Source organism: Physcomitrium patens, chromosome 3 (assembly GCF_059467195.1).
Source record: "Physcomitrium patens ecotype Gransden chromosome 3, ASM5946719v1, whole genome shotgun sequence".
In the NCBI taxonomy this organism is placed as follows: domain Eukaryota; kingdom Viridiplantae; phylum Streptophyta; class Bryopsida; order Funariales; family Funariaceae; genus Physcomitrium; species Physcomitrium patens.
In genome coordinates, this window is record NC_143412.1 from 2,704,221 (window position 1) to 2,731,883 (window position 27,663).

General features: G+C 38.0%; 1 protein-coding gene and 1 long non-coding RNA gene across 4 annotated transcripts; both read right to left on the reverse strand.

The window, feature by feature from the left end:
* Positions 1-5,529: 5,529 nt before the first annotated feature.
* On the reverse strand, positions 5,530-11,491 carry LOC112280586 (putative bifunctional methylthioribulose-1-phosphate dehydratase/enolase-phosphatase E1). Of its 3 annotated transcripts, XM_090248552.1 has the most exons (13): positions 11,381-11,491; positions 9,716-9,776; positions 9,241-9,506; positions 8,645-8,781; positions 8,429-8,524; positions 8,039-8,158; positions 7,661-7,750; positions 7,267-7,404; positions 6,902-7,057; positions 6,655-6,804; positions 6,318-6,529; positions 5,968-6,086; positions 5,530-5,796 (listed from the first exon to the last, which is right to left on the reverse strand). In XM_090248552.1, exons 3-13 carry the CDS (start codon positions 9,446-9,448, stop codon positions 5,705-5,707), a joined length of 1,518 nt encoding a protein of 505 aa, XP_090104678.1. In that variant the 5' UTR covers positions 9,449-9,506; positions 9,716-9,776; positions 11,381-11,491; the 3' UTR covers positions 5,530-5,704. The 3 variants fall into 3 exon arrangements, with proteins under 3 accessions (XP_090104678.1, XP_090104677.1, XP_024371996.1); XM_090248551.1 differs by lacking the exons at positions 9,716-9,776; positions 11,381-11,491 and adding an exon at positions 9,777-10,204; XM_024516228.3 differs by lacking the exon at positions 11,381-11,491 and having other exon boundaries at positions 9,716-10,188.
* Positions 11,492-11,697: 206 nt separating this feature from the next.
* Positions 11,698-14,114, reverse strand: LOC112280587 (uncharacterized). Its single transcript, XR_002969353.3, has 3 exons — positions 13,682-14,114; positions 12,733-13,509; positions 11,698-12,070 (listed from the first exon to the last, which is right to left on the reverse strand). It is a non-coding gene; the product is annotated as an uncharacterized LOC112280587 (long non-coding RNA).
* Between the last annotated feature and the right edge of the window lie 13,549 nt (positions 14,115-27,663).

Consider the following 27,663-nt stretch of genomic DNA (forward strand, 5'->3'; position numbering starts at 1 on the left):
GTATCAGCACATTTATTGTGAATTGAATGGAGTTTGTGGGTTAATGGATGATGAACTTTTCTTTTCTCGTTTGAAATCTGGGAGTTTGCCACAAAATTTTAAAATTTTAAAATTAGAAACGTAATCAAGAATTTCTGGGTTTTGAATCTGGTAAAGATTTTCAGGTTGACGTGCATAGGAAAAACAAACCTTTAATCCGAATGAGTTTAAACAATAAGAAAGGACTTTACATTAAAATTTGATTGCATACATGCACAAAAGTATGTGCTCCTTCAACTGGTCTTGATAAGTGAAAAACTTGTTCGATAAAGAAAAAAAAATGTTTGCAATGTATGTATTTTTCTTATACTTATGTATAAATAATTTTCAAAAAGTAAGATTAATTACATTAATGTTTTTAACATGTATACTAATATGCTTATTTTAAGTTGTAATGTCTAAATTCTATTTTCAACCATATACATATGTACATATACATTTTATAAAGCACATTAGATTTTTCTAATTGAAGATAAAAAAATCATGGTATTTTTTCAAACAATTAAAGATCACTATATTCTTACAAAATAAGGTAAATAGTAGTAGTGCATAATCAAAACAAAATAAAAATTTATTTTTTAATAGAAGATTATATTCTCAAAAAGTATCTTTATTTTAACACTTTATAAAATAAACATTCTACCAATATGAAGTAATTTTATTTGTTAATTTTTTTTAGATATTTTAATTACTAAAAATGTTATTTATTTAGTTTGTGCTATTATAAATGTTTTTGTCTACTTTGATAACTTTATTTAAAACTTGAAAATTAATCCAATGTAAGTAAAATATCTAGATAGAAGTAGTTCTTCAAAAGTGCTCTTTGGAAAATCGGTTTTTTTGCTTTACATATTTGTTTTCAAATCTTGATTAGAATAAATATAATTATACTTTATTGCTATTTTATTTTCTTATGCATATGTGTAGCATCTTTATAATGATTTTTTTCTTGCCTCTAGAATATATGATGGCTTGTCCATATTTGGACTTTTCACTTAAATTTTTATAATTTTCTATTCTTATTATATCCTTAAATGTTATATCTAATTATATCCAAATACAATAATATCTTATTTATTAGATCTTATACTTATAAAAATATTATTGTATTATTTTGGTCCTAAAATAACCAAATAAATTGTTGAATTATACACATTAAATCAACATACTTATGAAGTAATAATCTTAAACTATAAATATGTAAGTTTTCACTAAAAAATACTTTTTTAAACTACCAAATATAAAATAATTCTTTATTGTGATAAAAAATCTATTTCCATCTACACCTTCTAGTAAGATATATAAAAAAAATATTTAGATAGATTCTAAATGCTTAGAATAATGATATTATTATTATCATTACTATTAATATAAAAACTATTTTTTAGTTTCTTAGATTTTTATAATTAGATTTAATTTAGTTTAATTATTTTTATTGTATAATAATTTATATATTAAAAAAAATTATCAAAAAATATGCTATAAAAAAATTAGTATTGACTCAATAAGTATATTTAAATAAATAAATATATATATATATAATTAAAAATTAAAAATTAAAATAAATAATCAATAATTACTTTGCATATTTCAAACTACTTCTACTATATATATATATATATATATATTATCATTAGTCTTTAGCATAATGCCTAGATTTGTGAATCAAAGTATAATATTTGCTAGCATTTAAATACTAGTTAGTTTTTAGAGAAATATTTCCACAAAAATGTAGTTGATGCCTTTATTGAAGTTTCATTTTTCAAGTGATATTTGAAAAGTTCATTAACAAATATTACTTGTAAGTTGGAGGAGTTATATCCACATTTAACTCAATTTAAAGCTTTGTATATGGGTGCTGCAATAGAACGGCTATGAAAGAGAGGAGTGTAAATGTGACCTTGCAAGTGCAAATGCAACTTAGATTGGAGTCAAAGTAAGAGAGGTATAATAATTAGTGTAAACAAATTGTAAACATGTTGTCACCACATTATAAATACCATAAAATTTTTAGAAGCAAGTTACATAAATTAAATTCTATTGTATTGTATAGTATATGAAAATGCAAAGATATATATATATATATATATATATATATATGTTTTTTTTTTTTTTGTTTTTTTTTAATCTAAATTATGTTTAAATAGATATACCAAAGTTTGAAGTATTTTCTATGGCAATATTTCCAAGTTTTTTTTTTCTTTTTTTATAAAATTTCTTCAAATAAAAATTCCAATCATTAAAAATATTTTATTTAGAGAGTGTTTTATATATATATATATATATATATATATATATATAATAGCTTAGGAGGATAAACAAGAAGAGACAAAATGACATTTTAATTTGTTGCATGTCTTATTGTTTTTATCAAAAATGAAACAAAAGTAGTTTCTATGCAGCAATTCATAGGGCCCTTAACTTTGTTAACTATTAATTCTCTTTGAGTTAGTCAACAACAATAGCATGAATGTGTGGGAGGAGAAGCATGGGAATCCACGGGAGTCAGACCAAGTAGAGAGTATTTGTATTATAATGTTGTAAGAACAAAGTTGAGACTTATTTATGAGTATCTTCTTCTGTGGTAGTAGCTGAATGGGATGTAGAAAAACGGGGGTATGTTTATCACATCATGTTTATCTGGTGGACCTCTTATTTGACTACAATTTTTTCCAGTTTGTTTGTTACTATGGAATGAGGTCTTTCTTCGTTGCACATGAATCTTTCAGGATTAAGTAGAATTTTTTCTTCTTATCTTCACATAAATTTGTTTAGGATCTGTAGTTATTGTGATCGTTTGAACATCTCATGTATATCAATAGAATTCGTTAAATTGGATTGGGATCTTTCTCACTCTCTATGAAGACATTTTTGCTCTGATTTGCTACATTTGACACAAGTAGTGGATGCCTTCTCAACTCTAAAAACTTGCGTGAGAACGACAATTATGATGTTACTCTTTGTGAGGAGATTGTTGCTTGAGACACACCATGTGCTATTGAATCCAGCATTATTAAATAACTTGGTGCTAGGATGGACCAGGTTGCCTTCTTCCACAAGCCAAATTGTGAACTGCTACGGCAGATTGGCTTCAAAATGGCTATTATACATGCAGGCCCGTTACGATGCAGGCCCGTTACAATATCAGAAATGGTGAAAATGGCAATGGTTCAGTTCAGCTGCTGAAGTATTAAATTGAAGACGGTTGAGCTCCTCACAATGATCACTGACCTTTTTGATGACCAGCTACATTATACAGACAGGAATCAATGTGTGCTTAGTCTCTGGTTCTTTGTGCTGGAATAAGCTTTAAGCGACACAACACTCTCTGGTTCACAAATTCAAAATAACTCACAGTAGTCCTAACTCTGAAACATGTGAAACATGAGCACTCCCCTGAAGCTGATAATTCAATAGTGTGAATGAAGCTGTTGGTCATGGAAATGCCCAAAACCTTGAGATGCCAGCCGTTGTGGGAAGCTGGGCCAACGTGAGTGTGGGATTGGCAGTTACAGAACTACGTTTCAAAGGGTCCACTCACACGGAAGCAGACTTCGAGAGGAGGGTCATCAAGTCATGGGAAGCATACCCTTGAATGAGGGAGCAGGTAATTACGATTCTGATGCAAAGAATTCTTGCGCATTACTGATTCTTTCACAATTTCAAACAAACCAACTCCAGGGACTGCAATGTAGGCTGCGGGATTGTGGGTGGTTTTCACATAAGATGTGCAAGTATTTGGAGTGAGTGAGGCACGCGGGTTGTCCGATGTCCGATGTCGAAGCAATTAGGAGGGACGAGTAGAGATCAAGCTTATGAGTTACAGCGATGTTTGGAGTCGATGGCCATTTAATTCCTGCAAAATTATGCCTCCGATTGACTTGGTGACAATGCGGTGATGCTCCACGTCTTCCGTGGTCCGGAGCGCCACTTAGAGGCAGATGGAATTTCACCAGGTCGTTACAACGAGGATTTTGTGACCGTGCACGTAGATCTCGGATAACCCACGTCGCCCCAGATGGTCTCCGACGCACTGTGGAGGTGCAGACTGCTGGTTCGGTGAGCTGCATCAGTATGAGAGTGACCGTTTCTGCTCAAGATTTCGCCACAATTTAGTTGCGGCAACATAGGAAACCAGAAAAGGTCCATCAGCGTGGTTCTGGCGGATCACTCATCCTTCTACTGGGTTTTGCATGTGGGAGCATGAGCTATGAACATGTGTAGCATCCAAAGCTCTAAATTGCATTGCAATTACGTAGTATTTTGATGAACTTCGACACCGTTTCGGTGTTGCTGTGACCATCGCATGAGAAATCACCTGTCTTGAAAGCAGATAATGATCGTTTGTGCCTTTGGAACACATCGTATAACTATATGTTTATATGCACATGTAAATATATATGGATATTAGGTTCTTGCCAATAAATGTTTTAGAGCAAAAGACCGTTTAGGGTGTACGACTGCATTAAGATCTATTTTATTGTTTTCTTAGAACATGTGTAAATCCTACATTAATTGCACATGTTGTACAGTTTTTTTAATATTTTTGTTTCAATTCTGTTTTAGAATTTTTTTTTTTTGAGGTTTATGTTTTCTTTAAGTTTGGATTTACAGTGAGATTTTAAATTCCTCAAAGTTTCTTGAGTGAATGACATACAAGGGCATGGATTCAAAGATAATATTTAGGTGAAGAATTCAAGTCAATGATTCAAGTCAATGATTAAACTTATGAATAGAAAGAAAGTCATTTCGATGGATTAATATGCAAAATCGTAAAATAAAGAATAACTTCTGAGTATGCATTATGCAAGATGACAGTTTATATACACATATACATAATGATATTTTTGCATATATCTCATTAATAATACATAAACTACAATTTATTTTTGTTAATGCACACTTTGTTGATCTACTTAAATTGAATTAAATATAAATGTCCCAATACTCAATATTGATTATTGGTAAGTTTAATAAGATTTATTTTTTTGATTTATTAAAGTAATTGCTAAAAATGGGTTTAAAATCTATGTACTTCTATATTTGAAATAATCCTTCTTTGGAATTAAGCTTTAACAGGGCTTCAACACGGCTTCTTTAGGAGTGGTCAATTTTTGACTAAAGCAGCCACAAATTGAACCTTTACAATTTTTTTTGTGGCCAATGGCCCTGGTTTCCACTAGTATATACATACACATATTTGGCATTATTTTCTCTTGAATTTGTTTACTTTTGCTGCTATGTTTCAATTGCAATAACATTGTACTCATCTACAATATCTTCGCTATTTTCCACTCTAATTTGCCTGCCTTCAAAAAACCTTTGACCTTTGCTGCTAGTCTTTTAATCAATTCATTAGGCCGATTATTTCAAGGATCAAGAATTTGATTTAAATTTTTCAAGAAGTCCAAGATCAATCTTAATTCGATGCACCTCTTTGTAGTGTATTGTGGATTTTCATGTAAACAATAACAAACTTGTCACTGGGGATTCCTAAAAGAGATTCCAAAATCTCAAGTACATCTTTCAAGTGAAATACAATTGATAACGGAAGCACTTCATCTACAATACTGCAACCTTGACACTCAGTTACAGCTTGAAACTGTAAACAAACCGCTACATTTCAAGCTGTTGCATGATCGCCACTGCAAGTAAGCATCTTATCTCACAGTTCAAGGAGAGACTTGGCTGTCCGGAAGCCATGATCTGAAGGCAATGGCGCATTTCCAGGACGCAGCAAGAGTACCGCTTGCAGACCTGAAACAGCAAAACGGGTTGACGTTAATGTGATGAACGAAAAAGGGGATGTCGAACCCGTTGGACCAAATAACAAAGAGAAGTTGGAATTCAATGTATTTTCTACTTTTGCATCGCAGAAAATGCGACAAGGATCACGGAGTTGAATTATCGGAGGATATGGAAATGAACCTGCTTCCTTGGCAGCAACGGCTTCAGCAAGCACATCGGTAGCAAATGTTATACAACTAGGGTGATCAACTCCAAGTGTAAGGAAAATTTCTTTGTAGCTTCTTGCCTCTCTCTTGTGTCTGCGAAATACAAATAAAAATAATTTAGAGAGCTACAAAACCACCCAGATCTGAATACACAGAATTGTTCCTATCCTTAAACTATTTCATTAGCCACACAAGGAGATTGTGAGTTCCCAGGTCTGGATGATTGGGAGGAAAACGAAAAACGAAACCACACATCAGCCAATGAACAGGAATCAGAAGGCACCCAAGGGAGAGCTGTTGCTAAAGTTCCAAGGTTGAACATACCCAATAGTCGTGTCAAAGAATCCAGACAAGTATACCCGAAGGTCACCAAAGTTAGTGTTTCCAAAAATGAGCTTTTGAGCTTCTCGGCTGCCACTAGAGTATATGTATGTTTTGATACCCCTTGCATCCCACTTTGCTAGTGCCTCAGGGACATCCTCAAAGACCGAACCTTTCAACTCGCCATTTTCATACCCAATTCTCCAAATGTGGCCCTGCAGCATTAATACAACTAATGAGTTAACCAGATCTGATTGCCACCAGGAGCGCTACCCCGAGCACAACAAAGACTAGAAGCGTTCATAAATGATACTTTGAAGCGAAAACCCTAAACCCACACCTGTAGTTCCTTCAGAGCAGTTACTTTTCGGTCAGCTTTAATCATTGCCTGCACGTTCTTCTCAATGGCTGCAACAACAGCATCTATGCCTGCACTCTCAACGGGTATTTCTGTGGCTCCAGGCACATTGTTTCTTAAATCCTCGTGCACCTTCGATGAGAAAATAGAGAGTCAGAATGTGAGTTTTTAGAGACAGTTTCTAAACAAGAAACATACGCATGGTGTAATGAGAAAATGATCACTAAACCTGGTCACGAAGCAATCGAATGTCGTTAAGAGTTTCAGGACTGTTGTAAGTGGATTTAAAGAAACTTGAAACATTTTCTCTAGCATACGGAAATAACACTTCGGTCACGAACGAGATAGGTGTTGTAGTGCCCTCGATATCCAGAACAAACACGTTCTGCATATTGGTTCCATTAAACATGCGAAAGTTTAGAAGACTTTGAGAAACAGTTTAAATCCAACCATCCAGCTCTCAAGTAGCAGGAGAAAATCATCAAGACAAGCAATACAGCAAGTACAGAACATAGACATTATCTTAAAATATAAATTCATTTCCACCAACTCACAGAAGTATGCTAATAGAAACCCAAATGTTACATGAATCACCTTTGAAGTAGCTCTCTTGTTTGCAAAATCAGGAAGAGTCTGTGGTCTTGTAAGAGGGCCATGTTTAGCATCTGCTGGATCAAGACCCAGTTGGTGAAGCTTCAAAGCGGCATTGAAAAGATAGTGGTAGCACTCGGCCTTCACACCCACCACAGTGTAAATGGTTTTACTTCCACAAATGGATAAACGTTTCTACTTAAATTGTATTCCTGACAGATAACGTTATCTATGACGAACTTGTTACTTAAATTGTATCCCCTAAGAAAGCAATATCGCATTCACATCTTTAGCTATCCAAATCCTTCTACTATTGATAGGCAATCTTAGAAGTAATCAAACACCTTATGTTTCAATTCAAAAATAAACCATAATGGGACCAAATTCTTCATGGCACCTGGGTTTTCGCGCTGATCCAAGAATCACCCCAGATATATATGCCGTGGTTCCTCACGAGGACAGCAGTTGCCTTAGGATACGCTTCCATCTGAGGCATAACACACAATTAGAGAATCTAAATAACTGATTAGCTAAGAAGAACACTACTGTTTTCAAGTGAAAATCAACCATCTCCTTGGAAGAAGGATTATCCGTCGGGACTGTAAGAACAATACAAGAAAAGCATGCATAATATCCATATTAATACACTAGCATTCAAACTCTGAAGATTACTAGTACTATTGTAAATGTTGGATCCACAAACATCACCAATAGAAAAAATTCGATCCCAGGGAAAACAAAACACAAGCTGGAAATGTTGGGTTTAAGGACTTACAGCCGCTGCTAGAGCATCGGTGAGCTCATATTCACGGGCTGAGTTCTCAATAATAGGAACAACAAGTTCGTCATAGTATCCGTGCCCAGCAATGCCCTTGATCATTTCCATGTGTGTAATCTGTAACCCAAAATTTTGATTTATGCTTAAAACCCTAAATAGGATAATAGCCAATTAGAGGTCCAAGAATAACATCACATAGGTACATCTAGCCGCAATATTCCTCACGAGCAGGTATCGTGTTAAAAACGAGAACGATGTATCGTAAAAAACCATCTCATAACCCAACCATCCAATCCACTTCAGTAACTTCAAGCCATGAATCACTGCAGAAATTGCGAATCAAGATGGGAATAGGGAGATTCTGAAGGCGAGATATACAAAACACACCCGAAACTCTTTGGCCGTGGGATTGATCATAGTGGCAAGGCAAGACTCTAAACCATGACTATGAATAACTGCCCCAGCATTTCGCATTTTGTAAGCCTGCACACAGAGAAAGAACCCACAAAGTCTTAATTGCTACGGCTTCAAATTCAATCCATGCAAACACTCACAGCAAGAACCTAAGAAGCTCTGATTCCGCATATTGGAGGGAGGTACGACCTTGAGGAAGAGAGGGCAGCACTCTGAACACTTGGGAGGTTTGTGTGGTGCACCCTTAGCAGGAGGTGCTGACAGTACAGTGCCATCTGAACTAAGCACATACATGTCTACGGGCAACATCCTTTCCTTCTGCACACCTGTGCAACACCAAGTTTTCGAGATTCGTTGCCTTGTCAAGAAGAATGCATTTAATCGCCGATGTCAAGGAACACATGTGAAGACGAAAGATATTTTCATCACGTCATGTTCAATCATTTTGGATACATGCTGATCGAATTGGACCAAACGAATTTGAAGCAACAATCCACTAAAGCATAAAATGATTCCATCTTCGTTTAATTCAACTCAGAGGTATGTGTAATTTGTGACAGAGAATCTAGACTAGAGGATATGAAAACTGAACCCACTCCTCACATCACTCCAATTAAGAATTATGTGGGAATCTCACAAGAACCCTGCGCTGCTTACTATGCCCACAGTAGCATGGCACGGAGGACTAACTAGAAGGGAGTGTGTGTGAAGAATCATCGGCAATGTAATGCGAGGAAATTGGCAAGTGATATAACGACTAACTCATGTAAGGACAGCTATCTCACCAGAGGGCGCCATGACAATAAGTCGCTCCTGCACATCGACATCGGACTCAAGCACCTTCAATGTAATGCTTCCTCCTGTGCCCGACACCCACCCCTGGTTGTAGAAATGCTTGCACAACTCCGCAGCCAAGTCCTTGGTGTCCTCCACTAACGAAGAGGCGATCCTCTCCTTTGCAATATTGCTGATGCCATCCTTATCCAACCCCATCTCTACCCCACTTCACCAATCAAACCAAACCCACTTCCCAATCCTCTCACACACGCCCCTGCCACCCGCCGCCCCGCGATTCAGCTCACCCCAGAAGCTACCACGACAAAACGAACTCCAAATTCCGCCATAAAAATAAGCGGAGAATGCAAAAACACCAAACAGGGAGGGGTGAAATCGCGAACAATACGTAGAAGAGACAGATTCCCCTCCCACCAAACCCACTAATTCCCACGAAACGGTTCCAGCGCTCGTAAAAACTCGAACCTTATGCTGGAATTCGAAGACGCTGGGTTTGAAGACTCGGGGTGATGGAAGCTCAATGTACCTGGACACGGAACAGTATCTCAAAACGCAGATTCTGGGAAGTGAAAAAACTTAAAACAAGGCCAGCGACCCTCAGAAAACCGATCGGTGTGTCCACGACTGTGAAAACGGGTTCTCATCGCTATGGGCTTTCTTCGAAGATATACTATAGGAATCTAAACACTCCCATCAACCCATTTTCGGTTCATATAAATTTTGCCTTTCTGCCTGATTTTTTCTTTGTCGCCTGTGAGATCTTTGCTATCATCTCGGAGAAAGAGTCGTTGCCGGAAGACGGTTGAAACAGAATCGACACTCATTGTACCATTTTGCAATCTATGGTGCCCACGCTGAGAGCTAGGGTTTGAATGAGCGCTCTATCCCTGCAACAGATGGAGGTGGACACAGCTCTATGAGTGATGCTTTCGATGAAATTGCGCCATTGATGATGCCACTGCAACCAAAAGGAAGGGGCAAAAACCCTCCCCCCCAGAAACCGTTTGCACAGATTTGCAGTGGCTTTTAGAGGTGGAAATTGCTCCCACCGGAGAGCGGCACTAAGATGCCGGTCCCGGTATATCACCTTCCCTGCTGGGATCAGTTCCAACGATTTTTTTCCTTTCGGCTTAATTTGTCAGTTGATAATCAACAATCATGAGTTTCTGTGATTGATTTAATAAGAGTTTGTGTGTAGACACAATTAAATCAGTGTGATAGTATATTGAATTATTAAGTCTTCCTTATTACATTTAAATCTAAAGAAAACGAAAACAAATAAAAATGTTATGTAATATTAATATAATAACTAGTGCTGAAAGGTATTGAAATTAGACGAGGCAAAAACTCTAGAATATAGAATAAACTTTCATGAGTAAAGATTAATGAAATTATCAGTGGTTAAGACGTTATATAATTTCTTGCAGTTTTGTAGTTGAAATTCTTTGAAGTTGGAATCCAACACAACATTTTGAGCATCGCATGTGCTGTTACATGTACATGCGATGCACAAATTGTTGTGTTGGATTCTTGTAATTGTCTTAAAACAGTAGAATAGTAGAACTTCTACGGTAATGTCCACATGACAGACGAAAACATTCTAATCCATACCCTCTAGTAGAACATCCACGGTAAGTGTACGGTAAGTTGTGATACATATCATCAGGCAGTTTAAGATCGATGTCGCGAAATGTTTTCTTCCGTCCAGAAAACTGAGCAATCCCTTAACCAGGTTTAATTCAAGCAAGCAACTCATATTGCACAATCTTCGGCACTAGACTATCGGTGAACCAGTGTCGAGAACAGGTGATTCTAAACAATGAAGTAGAAAGGTATATGTATAGTCTTCTTCCTCTTCGTAGCACTGCGATTTGCTAAATCTGGATAACTTTCAGTCAGCACTAGATGCAAGTTTGCTATGTGCATAATCTGTTTTTGTAACATTACCGTCTTGTATGCTAATTAACGTCTGAATGATACTTATATCGAATAGTTAACATTCTTCAGCTTCTTGAGGCTTTAAGTCACGGTTGAGAATGCCTCCGCTCTACGAAATCGAAACTTCAACATATACAGCCCAAGGGAGTTGAACCCTTCCAATCACATCGTGAATGAAGCAATTGGTGTTACCTATCAACAAGGATGTTGCAGGTGGAAATAGCCCATTTCCTTACAATTTGCATGTTACAGGTCTCGTCTATGTGAAGGATGTAGATTTTTCACCTCCAATCAGAGCAGATGCTGCGAACATAAAATCAAACCGATCCTACAATAATAAATTAGTTAAATCTTCAAATTCATGACAGAATCAAATGAGCCTGTGCACATAAATACAATAGGACAAGAGTGTGAAATAGCCATTACAACACGTCGATTGCATCATGCACAAGACTGACATGAAAATAAAAAAACGCTGACGACTTACTCTACAACCAGTTAAACGGAAATAATGAAACAAGAAACATTTATCGTCATTTCTCTTCATTTCAGAACCTGCGCAAAAGAAATTCTAACGTCTGTTGTACTTGAATCTAGGATGCACTGTGTATGAAATTGAGCTAAGGTCTCAAAACTACTTGGTACTCTTTCACTGAATGGACGCATGTCAGTTCTTGTACAAGTGACATGCTGTTAGACATACAACATGTGAGCGAACAGAAACAGTGTACAGAGATAGTGTCAAAATTTCTGTCAACCATGTCCAGAATTTAAATGATTGCCAATGATAACCTCCCTCTCGCGATATCACGACGGCATTTGAACGTCGGTGACTGCAATGGATAGATCCTCGAAGCAGTACACATCTACCAAAATTCCGATCTGCGCATTATCATTCGCATTTGCTTGAGGCAAGAATGTATAAACCCGCCTCCAGCTCACGTGAAGTAACTTCCCCATCTATACAATCGCAATAACCTTCAAACTTCCTAACTGTATTTTCTGAACTAATTGTACAGACATCCCACATACTTCAACATGTACATGTAACAGCTAACCTGAACATATAGCTTCATCTATCTCATAAAACTGTAAGTATATGCAACTAGAGACTATTGTACTGCTTCACTTATCATGATATGAATCAGATAGTTTAAGGTACTAAAAATTGTTCAACGTGACATGCGAATAGAATAGGGACTGCACATGAGGTCAGAGTTGAAACCTACATTACTGGTAGAAAACACTGGCAGAAACACAGGATGAAAAGGATAATTCAGATACGAACCTAGATAACGAGATGCAAAGGCAGATAAAAGACCACACGAATAATGGTAGAAAACCAGATCAGATATGATGAGGGTATGTTGAAAGATACAGGAGGAATCTTATGCTTAATAAAACGATATGAAGAATTGTCGCAAATGAGGATTGTGCATATAGAGATATACCTGGACGTTGATACCCAATCAATTCTTTGTCTGCGTTAGACGCTTTAGTGTTAAGTATAGAAAGGGTGCAGGAAGTTACAAAGACACTTCTACCTCAGTGAAGATGAGGGTTGTTGAGCAGTAAGTGGTCGTTGCGATGTACCATCAATTGCCAAATGAGGAGGAGATTGTGTTGAGGTACTGGGTTCGGAGGGAGACAGTTATCTGTGCGTATTCATAAGTTGCATCGAATGGTGAGTTCCGGCCATGAGTTGCGGTACACCGATATCGTCGGGCAGAGGGTTTGAATTGGCCTTAAAATTTGACCCGGTCTTCATTTGCCTTCAGAATTGTGAGTATTGAAAACACAAATTGGTTAGGGTCATCCGGGTGATTGAACTCTGAGCTTGTCCACAGAATGAGCAAAGAATCACACGTACTCGCCACATCCACGATCTCGGAGACACGCGCAAAACTTCACGAACGGAAGTTGACTCACTTAGGCAACTCCTTCATGCCATGATGTTCCCAAAATCATCTCCAAAGAGCAGTTTCACAGGAGACATGGCCAGATTAACATATGCCAGAGGTTAGCAAGACAAACATGATACGCGACCAACACACACCAGCGAGAGGATCAAACCTCCCGACCCCACGAAACATCATTTTATTAAGAGTAGACCCACCCCGTAAGCGCACCCATAAGGGTAAGGTCTTGCGACACACCAATCAGCCTGGCAACTTTCAGTTCAACCATGGCTAGACTGCGGCCGTCAACTCTTTAAGCCTTTGACCTCGACGCAAAATATCGTCAAAGTCATTGCGGAACCGTCACTATTTGAGTGGGGCATAATCTTCTGGTAAGTTACTGTGCCTGCCTTTGATTGGTACCTGGGAGATAAAGCTCCATATCAATGGATAAATAAATATGAACTGGATGAAAACCAGAACAGTCCTAGAGATCTAAGAAGGAAGACAGATGTAACGAGGACACAAGAATGGAAAACATAACATCAAGAAGGTTCAAAAGCTCATCTTCGATAGAAGACAGAATAGAACTTACCAATAAGGTACAACTGCATGCATCTCACGCCGAACGCCAAACGCACCGTAGCATGAACAAGCATCTCAAAGGTATTCTGAAACACGCTTGCATCAAGAAAAAAAACCAAAACAAAAACCGCTGAGAGAAAGGAAAAACTCCACGAAACCGCTCCATCTTAACCAACGCCTCTTCGCCGCCACCAGCACCGCACCAAAACACTGAACTACATCAACAAGGAGAAACGTAACCGCGTCCAGGCATCCGAAAAGACACAGGCCATCACAACCGAATCGACATCAACCTCACTCCACTACACGCTAAAAACAGCCTGGCAGAGATGCCGCTGTTCGCACCATCGTTTCCATAGAGCCCTCCACGCCGAAGAAATAGGCTCGCAGAAGCACCGATGGAGGGACAAAGATTCCTCCTCGACACCCCCGACGCGCGGGCCAAGCCAAAAGACAAAGAAGTCAGGCGAAGCAACTTATATAAGTAGGCTCCTACGATAAGAGCGGTGAGCGTGAAATAGTGTGAGAGAGACTCCTATTACCCCGCCTCCAGATCCCAGCCGTCCAATATTGATCCACGGTTGAAGGGCAGTTGGATACTGTCCGTAGATCTGGAGCTTGTTGCTCACGTCTGAAGGGCGCGTCATGTGGGATCCAAACCGTTGCGTTACCCACTCGTCTAGGTCGGCCGCATCGTGGCCGACCGCTGAATGAGCAGCTGGGGTGGCGCTTCGAAAGCAACACCTCACCGTCAGGGAGGCCCAATCTGATACGACATGCAAACAGAAACTCGTCAGATATTTCTTACGTACAATTACTTTTGTGGGCTATTACTTTTTCCTTAAAGTTTGAATTACCGAAGGTGATTAAGAGCTTTCGCGTGAGAAATGGATATTTCGGCTTGAAACTGAGACTTTAATTTGATCAAGGGAATAATTTTATACATATATATACTACTGTCTAATATTACTTCTTCTTTTCTTCTTATAATTTTGTCCTATTTTTAAGGTCTTTGAGTAGAAGGTCAAATACAAGCACATGTTTGTAAGTAGAATGCATAGTTAGTGTATATAAATACATATTTCATAAATTTTTTAATGTAGTTCTTAAAGCATATAAAATTTCTAATAATAACCTCAATGATGTATGATATCTTTTAGATTAAATAATCAACATGAGCATATGTACATATGGAATTATAGGTTTAATGACAATTATAGAATATAATATATAATATTTTTTATTTTAAATTTGTATTAATGTCAAGTTGCAAAAAAAATGATGAATATTTTAAAATAAATGAATAAAACCCAATACCTATCAAGGACAAGAACTCGATGAAAAAACAATTCAGACAAGTGAGCCTTCACTCAAAGAAAGATAACAAAATATAAATAAACAAGTATGTATATTGAAAGAGAAACTAGAATGGCTATTGCCAAAAGACAAGAAAACTAGAGAACCTTGAAACTAGACTAAAAGCAAGAAAAGAGTTGACAAGAGTGAAGAAGCCTTCACTCTTGTCTCTATATATACTATCTAACTAGGGGCTACGTGGCGACATTCTATAGGACCTCCAATATGTGTTGACTTTGTAGAACACATGCCTTGACTTACAAGGCAAGTTTTTCTACTGTGGGCCACATAGTTAGCTTGATCTTCAAGCTAATAACATGTCTGGCACATGGCCAACTTGTTGACTACGTTTCTAATCCAAAAAGTCAATTAAAGACACCTATGAAGTCAAAGCAGCGTCTATGAAGCTTCTATATTAAATACTATAGAATTAACTTACTTTTATCTACTTTTACTTACTTCTACCTATTTGTATATGTAATTACTAGCTTATATGATTATGTCCTTGACATTACCCCCCCTTCTAGGAACGAGTTCCACGACGAGTGGTCATCATATGTTGAAGAAATCTATGATGCGACGAATTGTATTCGCCACATACTTTGATCTTTGTTCTCTTCGAAGATGATTAATAGGGCCTCTCAACCATCGGTAGTGTCCCATACCAAGGCGGGAAGACCACCCACTTATTTGATCATTGTTGAGGCCTTCGTAACTTCTTTCGAATAGAATATTTGGAACACCATCAGGAGTTGTTCCTACCTCTAGCATAATCACCAAACATCGGGAGTCCCTTCCCAAATTGTGATACCAAACGCATTGTATCTCGCCATCTATTCGAAGAATAACATGTCGTTCTTGAAGATCTTCATCTCGATTGCATCGTCTTAAAGGTTGTGACAATCGTAATGTCTCATCCGGTGTCGTATTACGTGCTTTCTTCCTCAAGAATGCACCGGGCGTCTGGCTGTAGAAGGTAGTATGGAGATTCGTCAATATTCGAGCAGTCTATCAGTTTTTGACTGTTGGAATATAAATGACTGCAAGAATATATCGTAAATCTATACAGATGCCTTTTGACTGCTCGCCAAAGTCCTTTCTGTCCCAGTCGGTAGGTCTCTAGACGTTACAGAGAACCCCGAACAATCCAAACTGCTAATCTTCGATATCGCTTTATACTCACAATCTTGTATCCACTGACTGTCTCGTTAGATTAACCCAATAAATTTCATTCACTCCGCATACTCAATCCTATAGACACCCTTTTAATTCTCCAATCATAGACGTAACTTCGATTTCACAAAACAATCAAGAGTAATCACACCTACTTCATTAAAATTCCTATTCACCAGTACAACACATCGACTATTCAGCAACGATTGCCTCAGTCTTTCTAAAATCCTATGAAGAAGAAGAAAAAAAAAAAACCCCAAATCTATGTTTTTTTTTTTTTTTTTTTTTTTTTTTTTCTCCTGCTCGAAGCATGAAGCTAGCTCTCCGATCCTTCTCCCCAAAACTATTCTCTCCCTTCATTTCTTAACCTATCCTCCCCTTTAACCCTAATTCTCCTCTCTTTCAAACCCTAGCCTCTGAATTTCTTCAATCTTCTGTCTTGGATCCGGAATTGGCTCTGCCGTCACCTCTGAATTTCTTCTCCGTTTTTACCTTTAAGAGATCCATTTACCAAAAGGACATTCCCAGAACAGCACAAAGGACGCAACAACCTGAAACGGAATCGAAACCTCCATAATCGGGACCACATTGAGTCGCCCGACCAATTCAGGTCTCATATTGGCTAAGAGGCCCGTAGTAAGACCTAGATGTTCCCATAATTGGACCGCATTGGATTGCCCGACCAATTCAGGTCTCATACTGGGTAAGAGGACTTAGATTGGATGTCTTGAAATTGGACCGCATTGGGTTGCACGACCAATTCAGGTCTCATATTGGGTAAGAGGCCCGTAATAGGATCTGGATTGGATGTCTTGAAATTGGATCCAATTGGCTCTTTGAACTAGGCTCACCCGTCGTTGAATTGGTCCTTTCCCTTTCTGCTGACTCCCGTTATTGGGATCGAATGGAGCATTTTAGTATGCCCCGGCTGACTGTAACGGAGTGACTGAACTTGGCCTCCCAGTATTTGAACTAGAATTGGTTGTTGCTCCCAATATTCGAGGTAACTGAACATTGATAAAAGTCCCCTTTCTTTATATTTTTACGGTATACCCATGTTACAACACGACATCCACCCCCTCTGAACTTGTGCATCCTCCGGTATGCACTAATTTATCTAATTACTGTTTGATTTAAAATACATTCTCTACGTCTTTGTCCAGTTCATCTTCGTCACCTTCATTATCCAAATCACTTTCATCCTCTTGTTGCGGAATCTCTATACCTTCATTAAGATCTTCCATATTCATCTCCACGTATCTTCGTTTAAATATTTTTACTCGCTTCCCTGCAATTGGTATTTTCAATTTTGTACCATCTAACTCCCGTAATGAGTAAGTCGCATTATCATGAATAGTTGTTATAACATACGGTGTCGTGTTGTAACACGAGTATACCATGAAAATATAAACAAAGGGGACTTTTATTAATGTTCAGTTACCTCGAATATTGGGAGCAATGACCAACTCCAGTGCAAATACTGAGTAGCTAGGTTCAGTCACCCCGTTACAGTCAGCCGGGGGATACTGAAATGCTCCGTTCGATTCCATTAACGGAAGTTAGTAGGAAGAAAAAGGACCAATTCACATGACGGGTGAGCCTGGTTCGAAGAGCCAATTGGATCCAATTTCAAGAATCCAATCTGGGTCCTCTTACCCAATATGAGACCTGAATTGGCCGGGCAACCCAATGCAGTCTAATTACGAGAAAATCCAGGTCTTACTACAGGCCTCAGCTAGTCTGACGCGAAGGATCAATTTGATCCAATTACGGGAACATCTAGGTCTTACTACGAGCGTCTTAGCGAATCTGACGCGAGGACCAATTTGATCCAATTATGCGAACATCTAGGTAACTACGATTATCTTACCCAATATGAGACCTAAATTGGTCGGGCAACTCAATGTGGACCCGAGTACCAGGTTTCGATTCTGTTTCAGGCTGTCATATTCTCTGTGCCGTTTTAGGGAACGTTGTTTTCGGTAAATGGATTTCTTAAAGGTAAAAACGGAGGAAAAAGCTCTGACGGCGAGAGCCAATTTTGGATCTAAGCTCTGACAGCGGGAGCCAATTTCGGATCCAAGACGGAAGATTGAAGAAATTCAGAGGATAAGGTTTAGAGAGAGGGAGTTTTTTGAAGGATCGGAGAGAGCTAGCTTCATACTTTGAGCGGGGAAAGAAGATGGAGAATTGGGTTTTTTTTCTTCATAGGGTTTTGGGAAGACTGAGGCAATCGTCGCTGAAGTCAATGTTGTAATGGTGAATCGGGATTTTTTTTAATGAAATGGGTTTGATTACTCTCGACTGTTTTGTGAAATCGAGTTACGTCCGTGATTGAAGAATTAAAAGGGTGTCTATAGGATTGAGTATGCGGAGTGAATGAAATTTATTGGATTAATCTAACAAGACAATCAGTGGATACAAGATCGTAAGTACAAAGCGGTATTGAAGATTAACAGTTTGGGCTGTTCAGGGTTCTCTGTAACGTCTAGAGACCTATCAGTTGGGACAAAAAGGACTTCGACAAGCAGTCGAAGGGCATCCGTATAGATTTACGGTATATTCTTACAGTCGTTTATATTCGAGCAGTCAAAAACTGATAGACTGCTTGACTATTGGCGAATCTCCATACTACCTTCTACAGCCAGACGCCCGGCGCGTTCTCGAGCAGAAAAGCACGTAATACGACAATGGTCCAAACCAACGTTTTGAAAATTTCCGCAAAGTACTATGTTGATTATCCAGACTATTGTCATAAACAAGTACCCAATCACCTTCCTCGATTGCTTTAGGTCTCAATCGATGTTGCTTATCAAATCGTGCCTTGTTTTGTAACCTTGCTCTTTTTAACCTTTCCAATGCTATTTGCACATCTTCCGATCTTTGCTCCAATTGTCGAATCTTAATAGCCAGAAGTTCTTCTCTTGTCAATCCATCTTCCTATGGTAGCATGCCTCAAGTAAGTACCTTTTCTTCAATCGGCATAATTGGTTTTCGACCTGTCATAAGTTCTACTGGCATATGTCCTGTCACCGAACTATGTGTTGTTCGATCAGCCCATAATGCAAATGACAAAAGCCGTGGCCACTCTTTAACTTTCCCATTAGAAGCTTTAACTAATGCTTTCACAATCGGTCAGTGACCACGTTCGCTTTTTGCATTCCCTTCCGGATTATAAGCAGTAGTCAATGTAGTTTAACTCCATATCTTTCAAAGAACTTACGAGCTTCTTATGCATTTAATTCTCCACGATCTGCAGTGATTTTTCCTATGCATCCATAGCGGCAAATGACATCTTCAAGCAAAAACCTTCAAATCCCCTCTGTAGATTTTGTCCTCAATGCTTTTCCTTCTACTTGATTTGATAAATCTTCACGAGCTAAAATCAAATATCTCATCTTCTATAACCCAACTGGCATAATAACCAAATCAACAACCCATTTAAAATGAATAGCCAGAGGATACGTAGGATGAAGACCATCTCAATGTCCGATATTAGAATACGATTGACAAATTTCACATGACTCTACAAATGAGAGCACATCTTGATACATATTTTTCCACCAATATCATTCCTTGAGTTTAGCAAAAGTAGCCCAGATTCCTCTATGCCCTGCCCATAAACTATCATGGAACTTCTTTAATAATTTTAGTTTTTCTTCTTTTTTGCCTATCACTTGTTAAAGCATCCCAATTCCTTTCTTCGGTTTCTTCCATAAGAATCCATCTCGAAGCAAAAATCCATATGCTTTTTTTCTTATTTGTTTGAATTTTTCTGTAGACCAATTCCCTTGCTTAGTCAAGGTATTCAAGTAATGACCAATATCCAATAATTCTCCTTCATAAGATTCTTCAAGAAATAGCTTGTCTTCTCTATTGAGATTTGATATTGAATAGAATTTCAATCCGACGTCATCAATGTCTTCAACCATTTCGTCCTCCCTCGCGTATCTTGCTTGAGATAGCATGTCTGCTACTAAATTGTCCTTCCTAGTAACATGCTTAAATTCTGGATTTAGTGACTTAATATAAGCAATCCATCTCAACATTGCAATATCTGGCATTGAAGAGTTAGTAATCATTCCAAGCAATGGCAAGCAATCTGTTTCAATTACTACTACTGCCCCAATCAAATAGTCTTTTTCAGCTTTCATAGCCGAAACGACTCCCCAAAGTTCTCTTTTGACTTGCGAATATGCACGCTGATGAATACTTAAAACTTTAGCTCTAAATCGAACTGCAAATCTATTCCCACTTGAACCATCTTGACCCACAGCCCATCCAATGGCAATTAGGCTAGCGTCCACAATAAGAGTCACTGGTCTTTTGCACTTATAATCAACCTTCCTCAATATTGGAGGTGACATCAATAATTTCTTCAATCTTTGCATTACCTGAATATGCCTTTCTTCCCATTTAAATCGGTAGCCCTTGCATAACAGTTCATATAATGGATCTGCTATGTGAGCAAAATGAGGGATCCAGATTCGATAAAATACACATGTACCTAAAAACCTGCAAACCTCTATTAAAGAATCACAATCCTCTTTCATCCTTCGAATTGCATCAACTTTAGTCGGATCTGGTTTCCTTCCGTAAGATCCACATAAATGTCCAACAATCACAACCTCTCGTACTCCAAATACGAACTTCATATCCGATAATGTAAGATGAACTTCTCCAAGCTGAGTTAAAATCTTTTCACAATCTTGTATATGATCAACAACATATTTGCGACATTCCTTCGTATCTAAAGTTTCATCCTTGTCTCCTTCTCTGCACCCTTTTATAGGAACATCATCCAGAAAAGGCATAGTCTTCTCCGGAATAAAATCTCTCAATACCTTATTCATCCCATTTATCATATGCGCAACTGAGTTGGTCGCGTTTTGAGGAAGAGTGCACATTCTAACCAATCCAAGTGGTGTCCTCATCGTCGTCATATCTCTACTTCCTTTGGCAAGTTGAATTTGAACATAACTTGAATACAAGTCACCCATTAAATAGATCGCCCTTCTAACAAACGCCTCAGCAAATTCATCCACAATAGGTCCAATTCCTGCATTCTTGACAGTTACTGCATTCACTGGTTGCATATCTTGAATAAACCATAGTAACCCATTCTTCTTAGGTACCGTAAACCATCGACTAGAATACGGCACAAATGAGGGTTCCAATATTTTCATCTTTATCTTTTCTTTTAATAGTTCCACCAATTTAGATAAATGTACCCTCGGTACTGGAATCGGTCTTAGATTCCAAGGTACATGCGGTACAGTGAAGATAACCATAGGTGTTATGATATTCGGATCCATACACCCAATTTCATGAGATTCGAAGGCAAACGATCTACCTTGATTAGCCAACATCTTTTTGAAGCAAGTAATTTCCTCTGGCAATAAAGAACAATTAGAACCAATCTTCAATTCTTCAAAAGTCTCTTTAGTAAATTGATGTCCAATACTCATTGGATCTCTTAAACTTACTTCTTTTGATGCTTCTCCCATTTGTTCTTTAAAATCTCCTGGTAATGGTCCAGCAACAGGCTTTATCTTCTTATCTGCCGTTTTATATCTCGTCTCTAAAGTGACTTCTGGTGCTTGAAAAGATTCAAGCATGGTATAAACCTCTCTTGAATGAATCTCAACAATCTTATCATTATCCCCTAACCCAATAGATGTAATCAATTCTAATGAATCTTCCAGTCCATTTTCTTCATAAACACCTAAAATCCTCTCATCATCTTACAATGTACCTAACCTGCGTAATTGTCCTTCAATATCATATAAAAATTTTCTTTCTTTTCTTTTAAAATCATTAACTTTCCTATGCATAATATTTCTATCCTCCAATATACTAATAAAACTCGCATCAAGGGCACCTTTATCTCGCGAGAGTACCTCCTCTTTTGTACCTCCATAATCTCGCTTTACAGTGGTACCTCCCCAAAATCCTTAAATCCTTCAACAATCTTTGGCAATGGTTTCTCCCTCAACTTATCTCGATTCCGTTCATGGTTAGGAGGTACTGTTAGAAATTTTATAGCTTTCTTCTCATCTTCACTACGTACCCTTACATAAGCAGAACCATCGTCAAGTACTTTTGTTTCCATCCGTGTTGCCATAATATAAGGTTGTTCAAAATCAACGAATAAGACGTTGTATCTTGAACAAAGAAATCTTGCTCCGTCGCAACATCTCCAATCCGAATTTTGACATCTGGACAAGCTCTATATAGTTCGCCCCGTGTGTTATTAACTGCTCGTATTGCCCATCCATGTTCTATATCAATTGGCCATTTTTGCTTCTTATAAAGATTTTTAGACATGAGATTTATTTTAAAACCATGGTTGATTAAAGCAACAATTGGTTCTTCTATATCTCCTACCTTCACCAATACCTCAGTAGTTGCCCTTGCCGAATGCTTTCGAGTATAATGATTCAAAGTTTTCATTTCCTTATCACTATAATCTTCGAAACGTACTCGTTGATTATACCCATTCTTTTTGTTTGTTGGTTGCTTGTAACCAATATCAACCTCTTCTTCATCTTTATATATTCTTGCATCAATAGCCTGACTCATTCCAATTTCGCCCATTAATTGCCTCTTTTACTTAATGCTGTTAATGATAACATCATGAAATTCTTTCTTTCCAATTCTTCAGACTTCTTTCAATGTGAATTCTACCTTCGCGTTTAATATACGTTCTTCCAATACCCATTTCAAATTTGTTGCCGCTTCAATGTCACAAAGTAGCTTATAAGCAATTCATTTGTCCTTATCTTTTGTCTCCTTTGTTTTTTCTTCCAATGATGCTGAGGTATCCTTTACAAGCAATTCTTGTGAAGCTGCCTCCTGAGCCTTGTCTCCTCGAGTTTGCCTCTTAGAAGAATTTCCTTCTCTCGTATCTTCAAAATTTCCTCATCTCTTTTCTTCCATCAAAGCTTCATGTAGGCTCTTAGCAATATATGCATGACTTGAAAGAGACTCAACACGATCCTAACAACGTGTTGCACCTCGTATTGTAGCTGCAATCCTCAATAACGCTTCTCGAGGTAATTTCCCTTCTACCATTATGGAAATGGTAGAAGCCCAAAACTCACTAGTTTTCGTACTTCCACCAAGGTCATCATCTACTCTAGCACCATAACTTGCACTTTCTCGTGCTGCTGTTTTGCGCTCTTTTAGGTAATCTTGAACCAATGCTCTCATTTTTCCCTTGCCAAAGTTGGTTTGAAGAAGATCCTCCCTATCTTTTAATGCTATCTTTTCAACTTTCCAGCAAATAATTCCTTGCCGTATCATATTATTAAATTCATTGCAATCTTTCTTAGTGAGCAAAGCGTCATTACACCAAATCCATCTTTGTACATATCTTTGTTTTGAAACATTCTTCGAATTATTTGTAAAAGTATTCTCTTCAAGTCTTGCCAATTTGATTTGAAGATCTCGCATTCCTCGTATAATTTCTTCCATCCCCATATCTGCTTTCTTTGTTAAGGATGTTGAACTGTAGGCATTGTTGGTGGAGTTGTACGTACTATAGCTTTGGATGCTTGTACTATTTTCAGAATATTGCTCCTATCGTTCCTCCTTTCCCTTTTTGTAAGCAATCCCACTGCATCTTCAACGTTCTTTCGCTTTGTTGTCAATCCTTCATCTTCTTCTTTGTCTTGAAGAAGAAGTTCTAATTTTCCTTGCAATTCTCCATCAGCAGCTTGAAGAAATAGATCAACTTTGTTCGGCTCCAATGTCAATTTTTCTACCTTCGACAATTGAGAGTACTGCCTCTCAAATTCCTTTAGTAGCTCTGTTGCTTGCAAATTCTTATTAGGCCATTCAATCCATTCCAGAAACCACTTCTTAGTAACGCGATCAGCATCTTCCAAGAAATATTCGTCTTTCAATGCATGTGAAAAAACCTCCCATGAATTCCCATAACAATCCGTAATCGATATAATATGGTCTCTTATCTCCCGTATCATGGCAAGTCCAAACAATTCAACCATTTTCTTCTCAGAAACCCGATTTAATTCCATTTCACGAACATAACATCTTAAATACCTTGAAATGTTCCTTCCATCGAATTGATCAATTTTATTGTCCACTGCTTGCAATGCTTTAGTTGCCAAAGCTTCATTTCGATCATTGCTTTGCTGTTGCTGCATTGATAATGAGAAGGCTTGAAACATACTAGCAATAGATGGATCCATGTGCATACCTTGTCCTTTAGAAGAACCCCCACCAGAAATTCCTCCCAAAACTCCTTCAAAATTTTTATTTTTGTTTTCCATAAAATAAAAATAAAAATAAAATCAAATGAAATCTAATACCTTCCACCTCAAGCTTTCACGTTGGTTTCACCACTTTTGTCGTATTACATGCTTTCTTGCTTGAGAACGCACCGGGCGTCTAGCTGTAGAAGGTAGTATGGAGATTCACCAATATTTAAGTAGTCTATCAATTTTTGACTGTTGGAATATAAATGACTGCAAGAATACACTGTAAATCTATATGGATGCCTTTCGACTGCTCGCCGAAGTCCTTTTTGCTCCAGTCGGTAGGTCTCTAGACGTTACAGAGAACCCCGAACAACTCAAACTGCTAATCTTCGATACCGCTTTAGACTCACAATCTTGTATCCACTGACTGTCTCGTTAGATTAACCCAATGAATTTCATTCACTCCGCATACTCAATCCTATAGACACCCTTTTAATTCTTCAATCACAGACGTAACTTCTATTTCACAAAACAGTCAAGAGTAATCACACCCACTTCATTAAAATTCCTATTCACCAGTACAACACATCGACTATTCAGTAACGATTGCCTCTGTCTTGCCAAAATCCTATGAAGAAGAAGAAAAAAAAAAAACCCCCAAATCTTTGTTTTGTTTTGTTTTGTTTTTTTTTTTTTTTTTTTCTCCCGCCCGAAGCATGAAGCTAGCTCTCCGATCCTTCTCCCCAAAACTATTCTCTCCCTTCATTTCTTAACCTATCCTCCCCTTTAACCCTAATTCTCCTCTCTTTCAAACCCTAGCCTCTGAATTTCTTCAATCTTCTGTCTTGGATCCGGAATTGGCTCCGCCGTCACCTTTGAATTTCTTCTCCGTTTTTACCTTTAAGAGATCTTTTTACCAAAAGGACATTCTCGGAACAGCACAAAGGATGCAACAGCTTGAAACGGAATCGGAACCTCTATAATCGGGACCACATTGAGTCGCCCGACCAATTCAGGTCTCATATTGGCTAAGAGGCCCGTAGTAAGATCTAAATGTTCCCATAATTGGACCGCATTAGATTGCCCGACCAATTCAAGTCTCATACTGGGTAAGAGGACCTAGATTGGATGTCTTGAAATTGGACCGCATTGGGTTGCACGACCAATTCAGGTCTCATATTGGGTAAGAGGCCCGTAATAGGATCTGGATTGGATGTCTTGAAATTGGATCCAATTGGCTCTTCGAATCAGGCTCACCCATCGTTGAATTGGTCCTTTCGCTTTCTGTTGACTCCCGTTATTGAAATCGAACGGAGCATTTTAGTATGCCCCGACTAACTGTAACGGAGTGACAGAACCTGGCCTCCTAGTATTTGCACTAGAATTGGTCGTTGCTCCCAATATTCGAGGTAATTGAACATTGATAAAAGTCCCATTTTTTTATATTTTTACGGTATACTCGTGTTACAACACGACACCGGCAGGTCAGCAAATGAAGGCTGTTGAGTCGAATCTGTTGGTTATTGGTTCTCCATCTCCTGAGCGTCAGTACTACAAAGAAGCTACGAACCAGAATTGAAAGTAGAATGTTATCTTGCTTAGATGTTGTTTCTTTTATAAAGAAGGTTTTCATCTTGATTTTGATGGATGTCATCGATGAAAAGCCTCCACCGCCTTTGCTACATTTGCAAGAATCTTTATTGGCTCCCATGTGCGTTCACTAATACCATATCCGCGTCAATGGATAAGATATTCTAATTTATTTTGGCGCCGCCTTGAATCTAAGACTTCTTCTACTTCAAACTCTTCATTATTGTCTACTTCTATAGGAGGACGTGGAGCTTATCGTCTTCTTGGTATGTCCACTGTCTTGTATGGTTCAAGAAGAGACATGTGGAATACTGGATGGATTTTCATTGACTCTAGTAGATGTAAATAATATGCAACTGGATTGATTTGTATAGAAATAGAAAATGGTCCTAGCCTTCGATAGTCCAACTTGTCACAAGGACGAGTGGTCTTGATATTGCGACGAAGTAGCCGTACCTTATTACCCAAGACGAATGATGGTTGTTTCTTTCGATAGATATCCGCATTGATCTTTTGTTGTTCTTGAGCATCTTTTAACTACGCCTTCATCGTTGCATGTAGCTCTGATAAATGAAATGCTAAATCTTTCGTAGCAGGATTATCAACTTTTGAAAAGTCAAAAGTATCAAGTCGTGGATGATAACCATAATTAGCAAAAAAAGGTGTTTGTTTTGTAGAAGAATCTACCGTGTTATTGTAAGCAAACTCTGCCAATGGCAAAAGAGTTGTCCAATCATCTTGTTGGTAATTAATGGTACATCTTAAACATTGCTCCAAAACTTGATTAACATGCTCCGTTTGTCCATCACTTTGAGGATAGAATGTCAAAGATAGTTTTATATCTACTTTAAGAATCTTGAAAAGAGTCCGCCAAAATCTTGATTTAAATTGAATTCCCCTATCTGATATAATATCCTTGGATAATCCATGATAGCGATAGATATTGTCAAGAAAGAGCTTAGCTGTTTCTTCACCTGTGATAGATTTTGTACATAGTACAAAATGTGCCATCTTGGTAAAACGATCTACTATCATGAATATAGAGTCATAAGAACCTGAGATTGGAAGATCCGTGATGAAGTCCATAGAAATAGAAGACCATGATTGTTCTGGAATGGGTAATGGCTGAAGAAGTCCAAAAAGTCAATGACGAGGAGTTTTCGAACTTGAGCAAACATCACATGATTGTACAAAATCTTTAACTGCCTTCCACATTTGAGGCCACCAAAAATCCCTAGATATCAGCTCCAAAGCCTTATTATATCCAGAATGTGCTGCTACTAGGAAGTCGTGACGAGCTTGAAGAACACGTAAACGAGCTTCTCCTTCTGGAATATATAGGCATCCTTCTAAATAGAGTAGGTTGTTTTTGAATTCAAATTTAGAAGGATCATGAGATTTAGAAGAACTATTCTTGATATCATGAACAAGAGGCTCTAAAGACATACTTAACTGGACTTGCTTAAGAAAAGTTAAATCAACAGTCAATGTTGATTTTATTCCTGGAAGATGAAATTGCTCCGGCTTCAATAGAACCATTCTTTGTTGCTCAAAAGCTGCATTTCCTTCTTTTGGTATAAGATAAGAACATCTAGACAAGGCATCGGACAAACCTTGTTGTTTTTCTGACCGATGAGTGATGATGAACTCG

Coding starts and splice junctions, on each gene's coding strand:
- LOC112280586 (XM_090248552.1), bottom strand. CDS start 9,448: ATGGGGTTGGATAAGGATGGCATCAGCAATATTGCAAAGGAGAGGATC. Junction 6,805..6,901: donor TTCGATTGCTTCGTGACCAG/GTTTAGTGATCA, acceptor TTCTCATCGAAG/GTGCACGAGGATTTAAGAAA. Junction 5,797..5,967: donor CGTTGCTGCCAAGGAAGCAG/GTTCATTTCCAT, acceptor TTGCTGTTTCAG/GTCTGCAAGCGGTACTCTTG.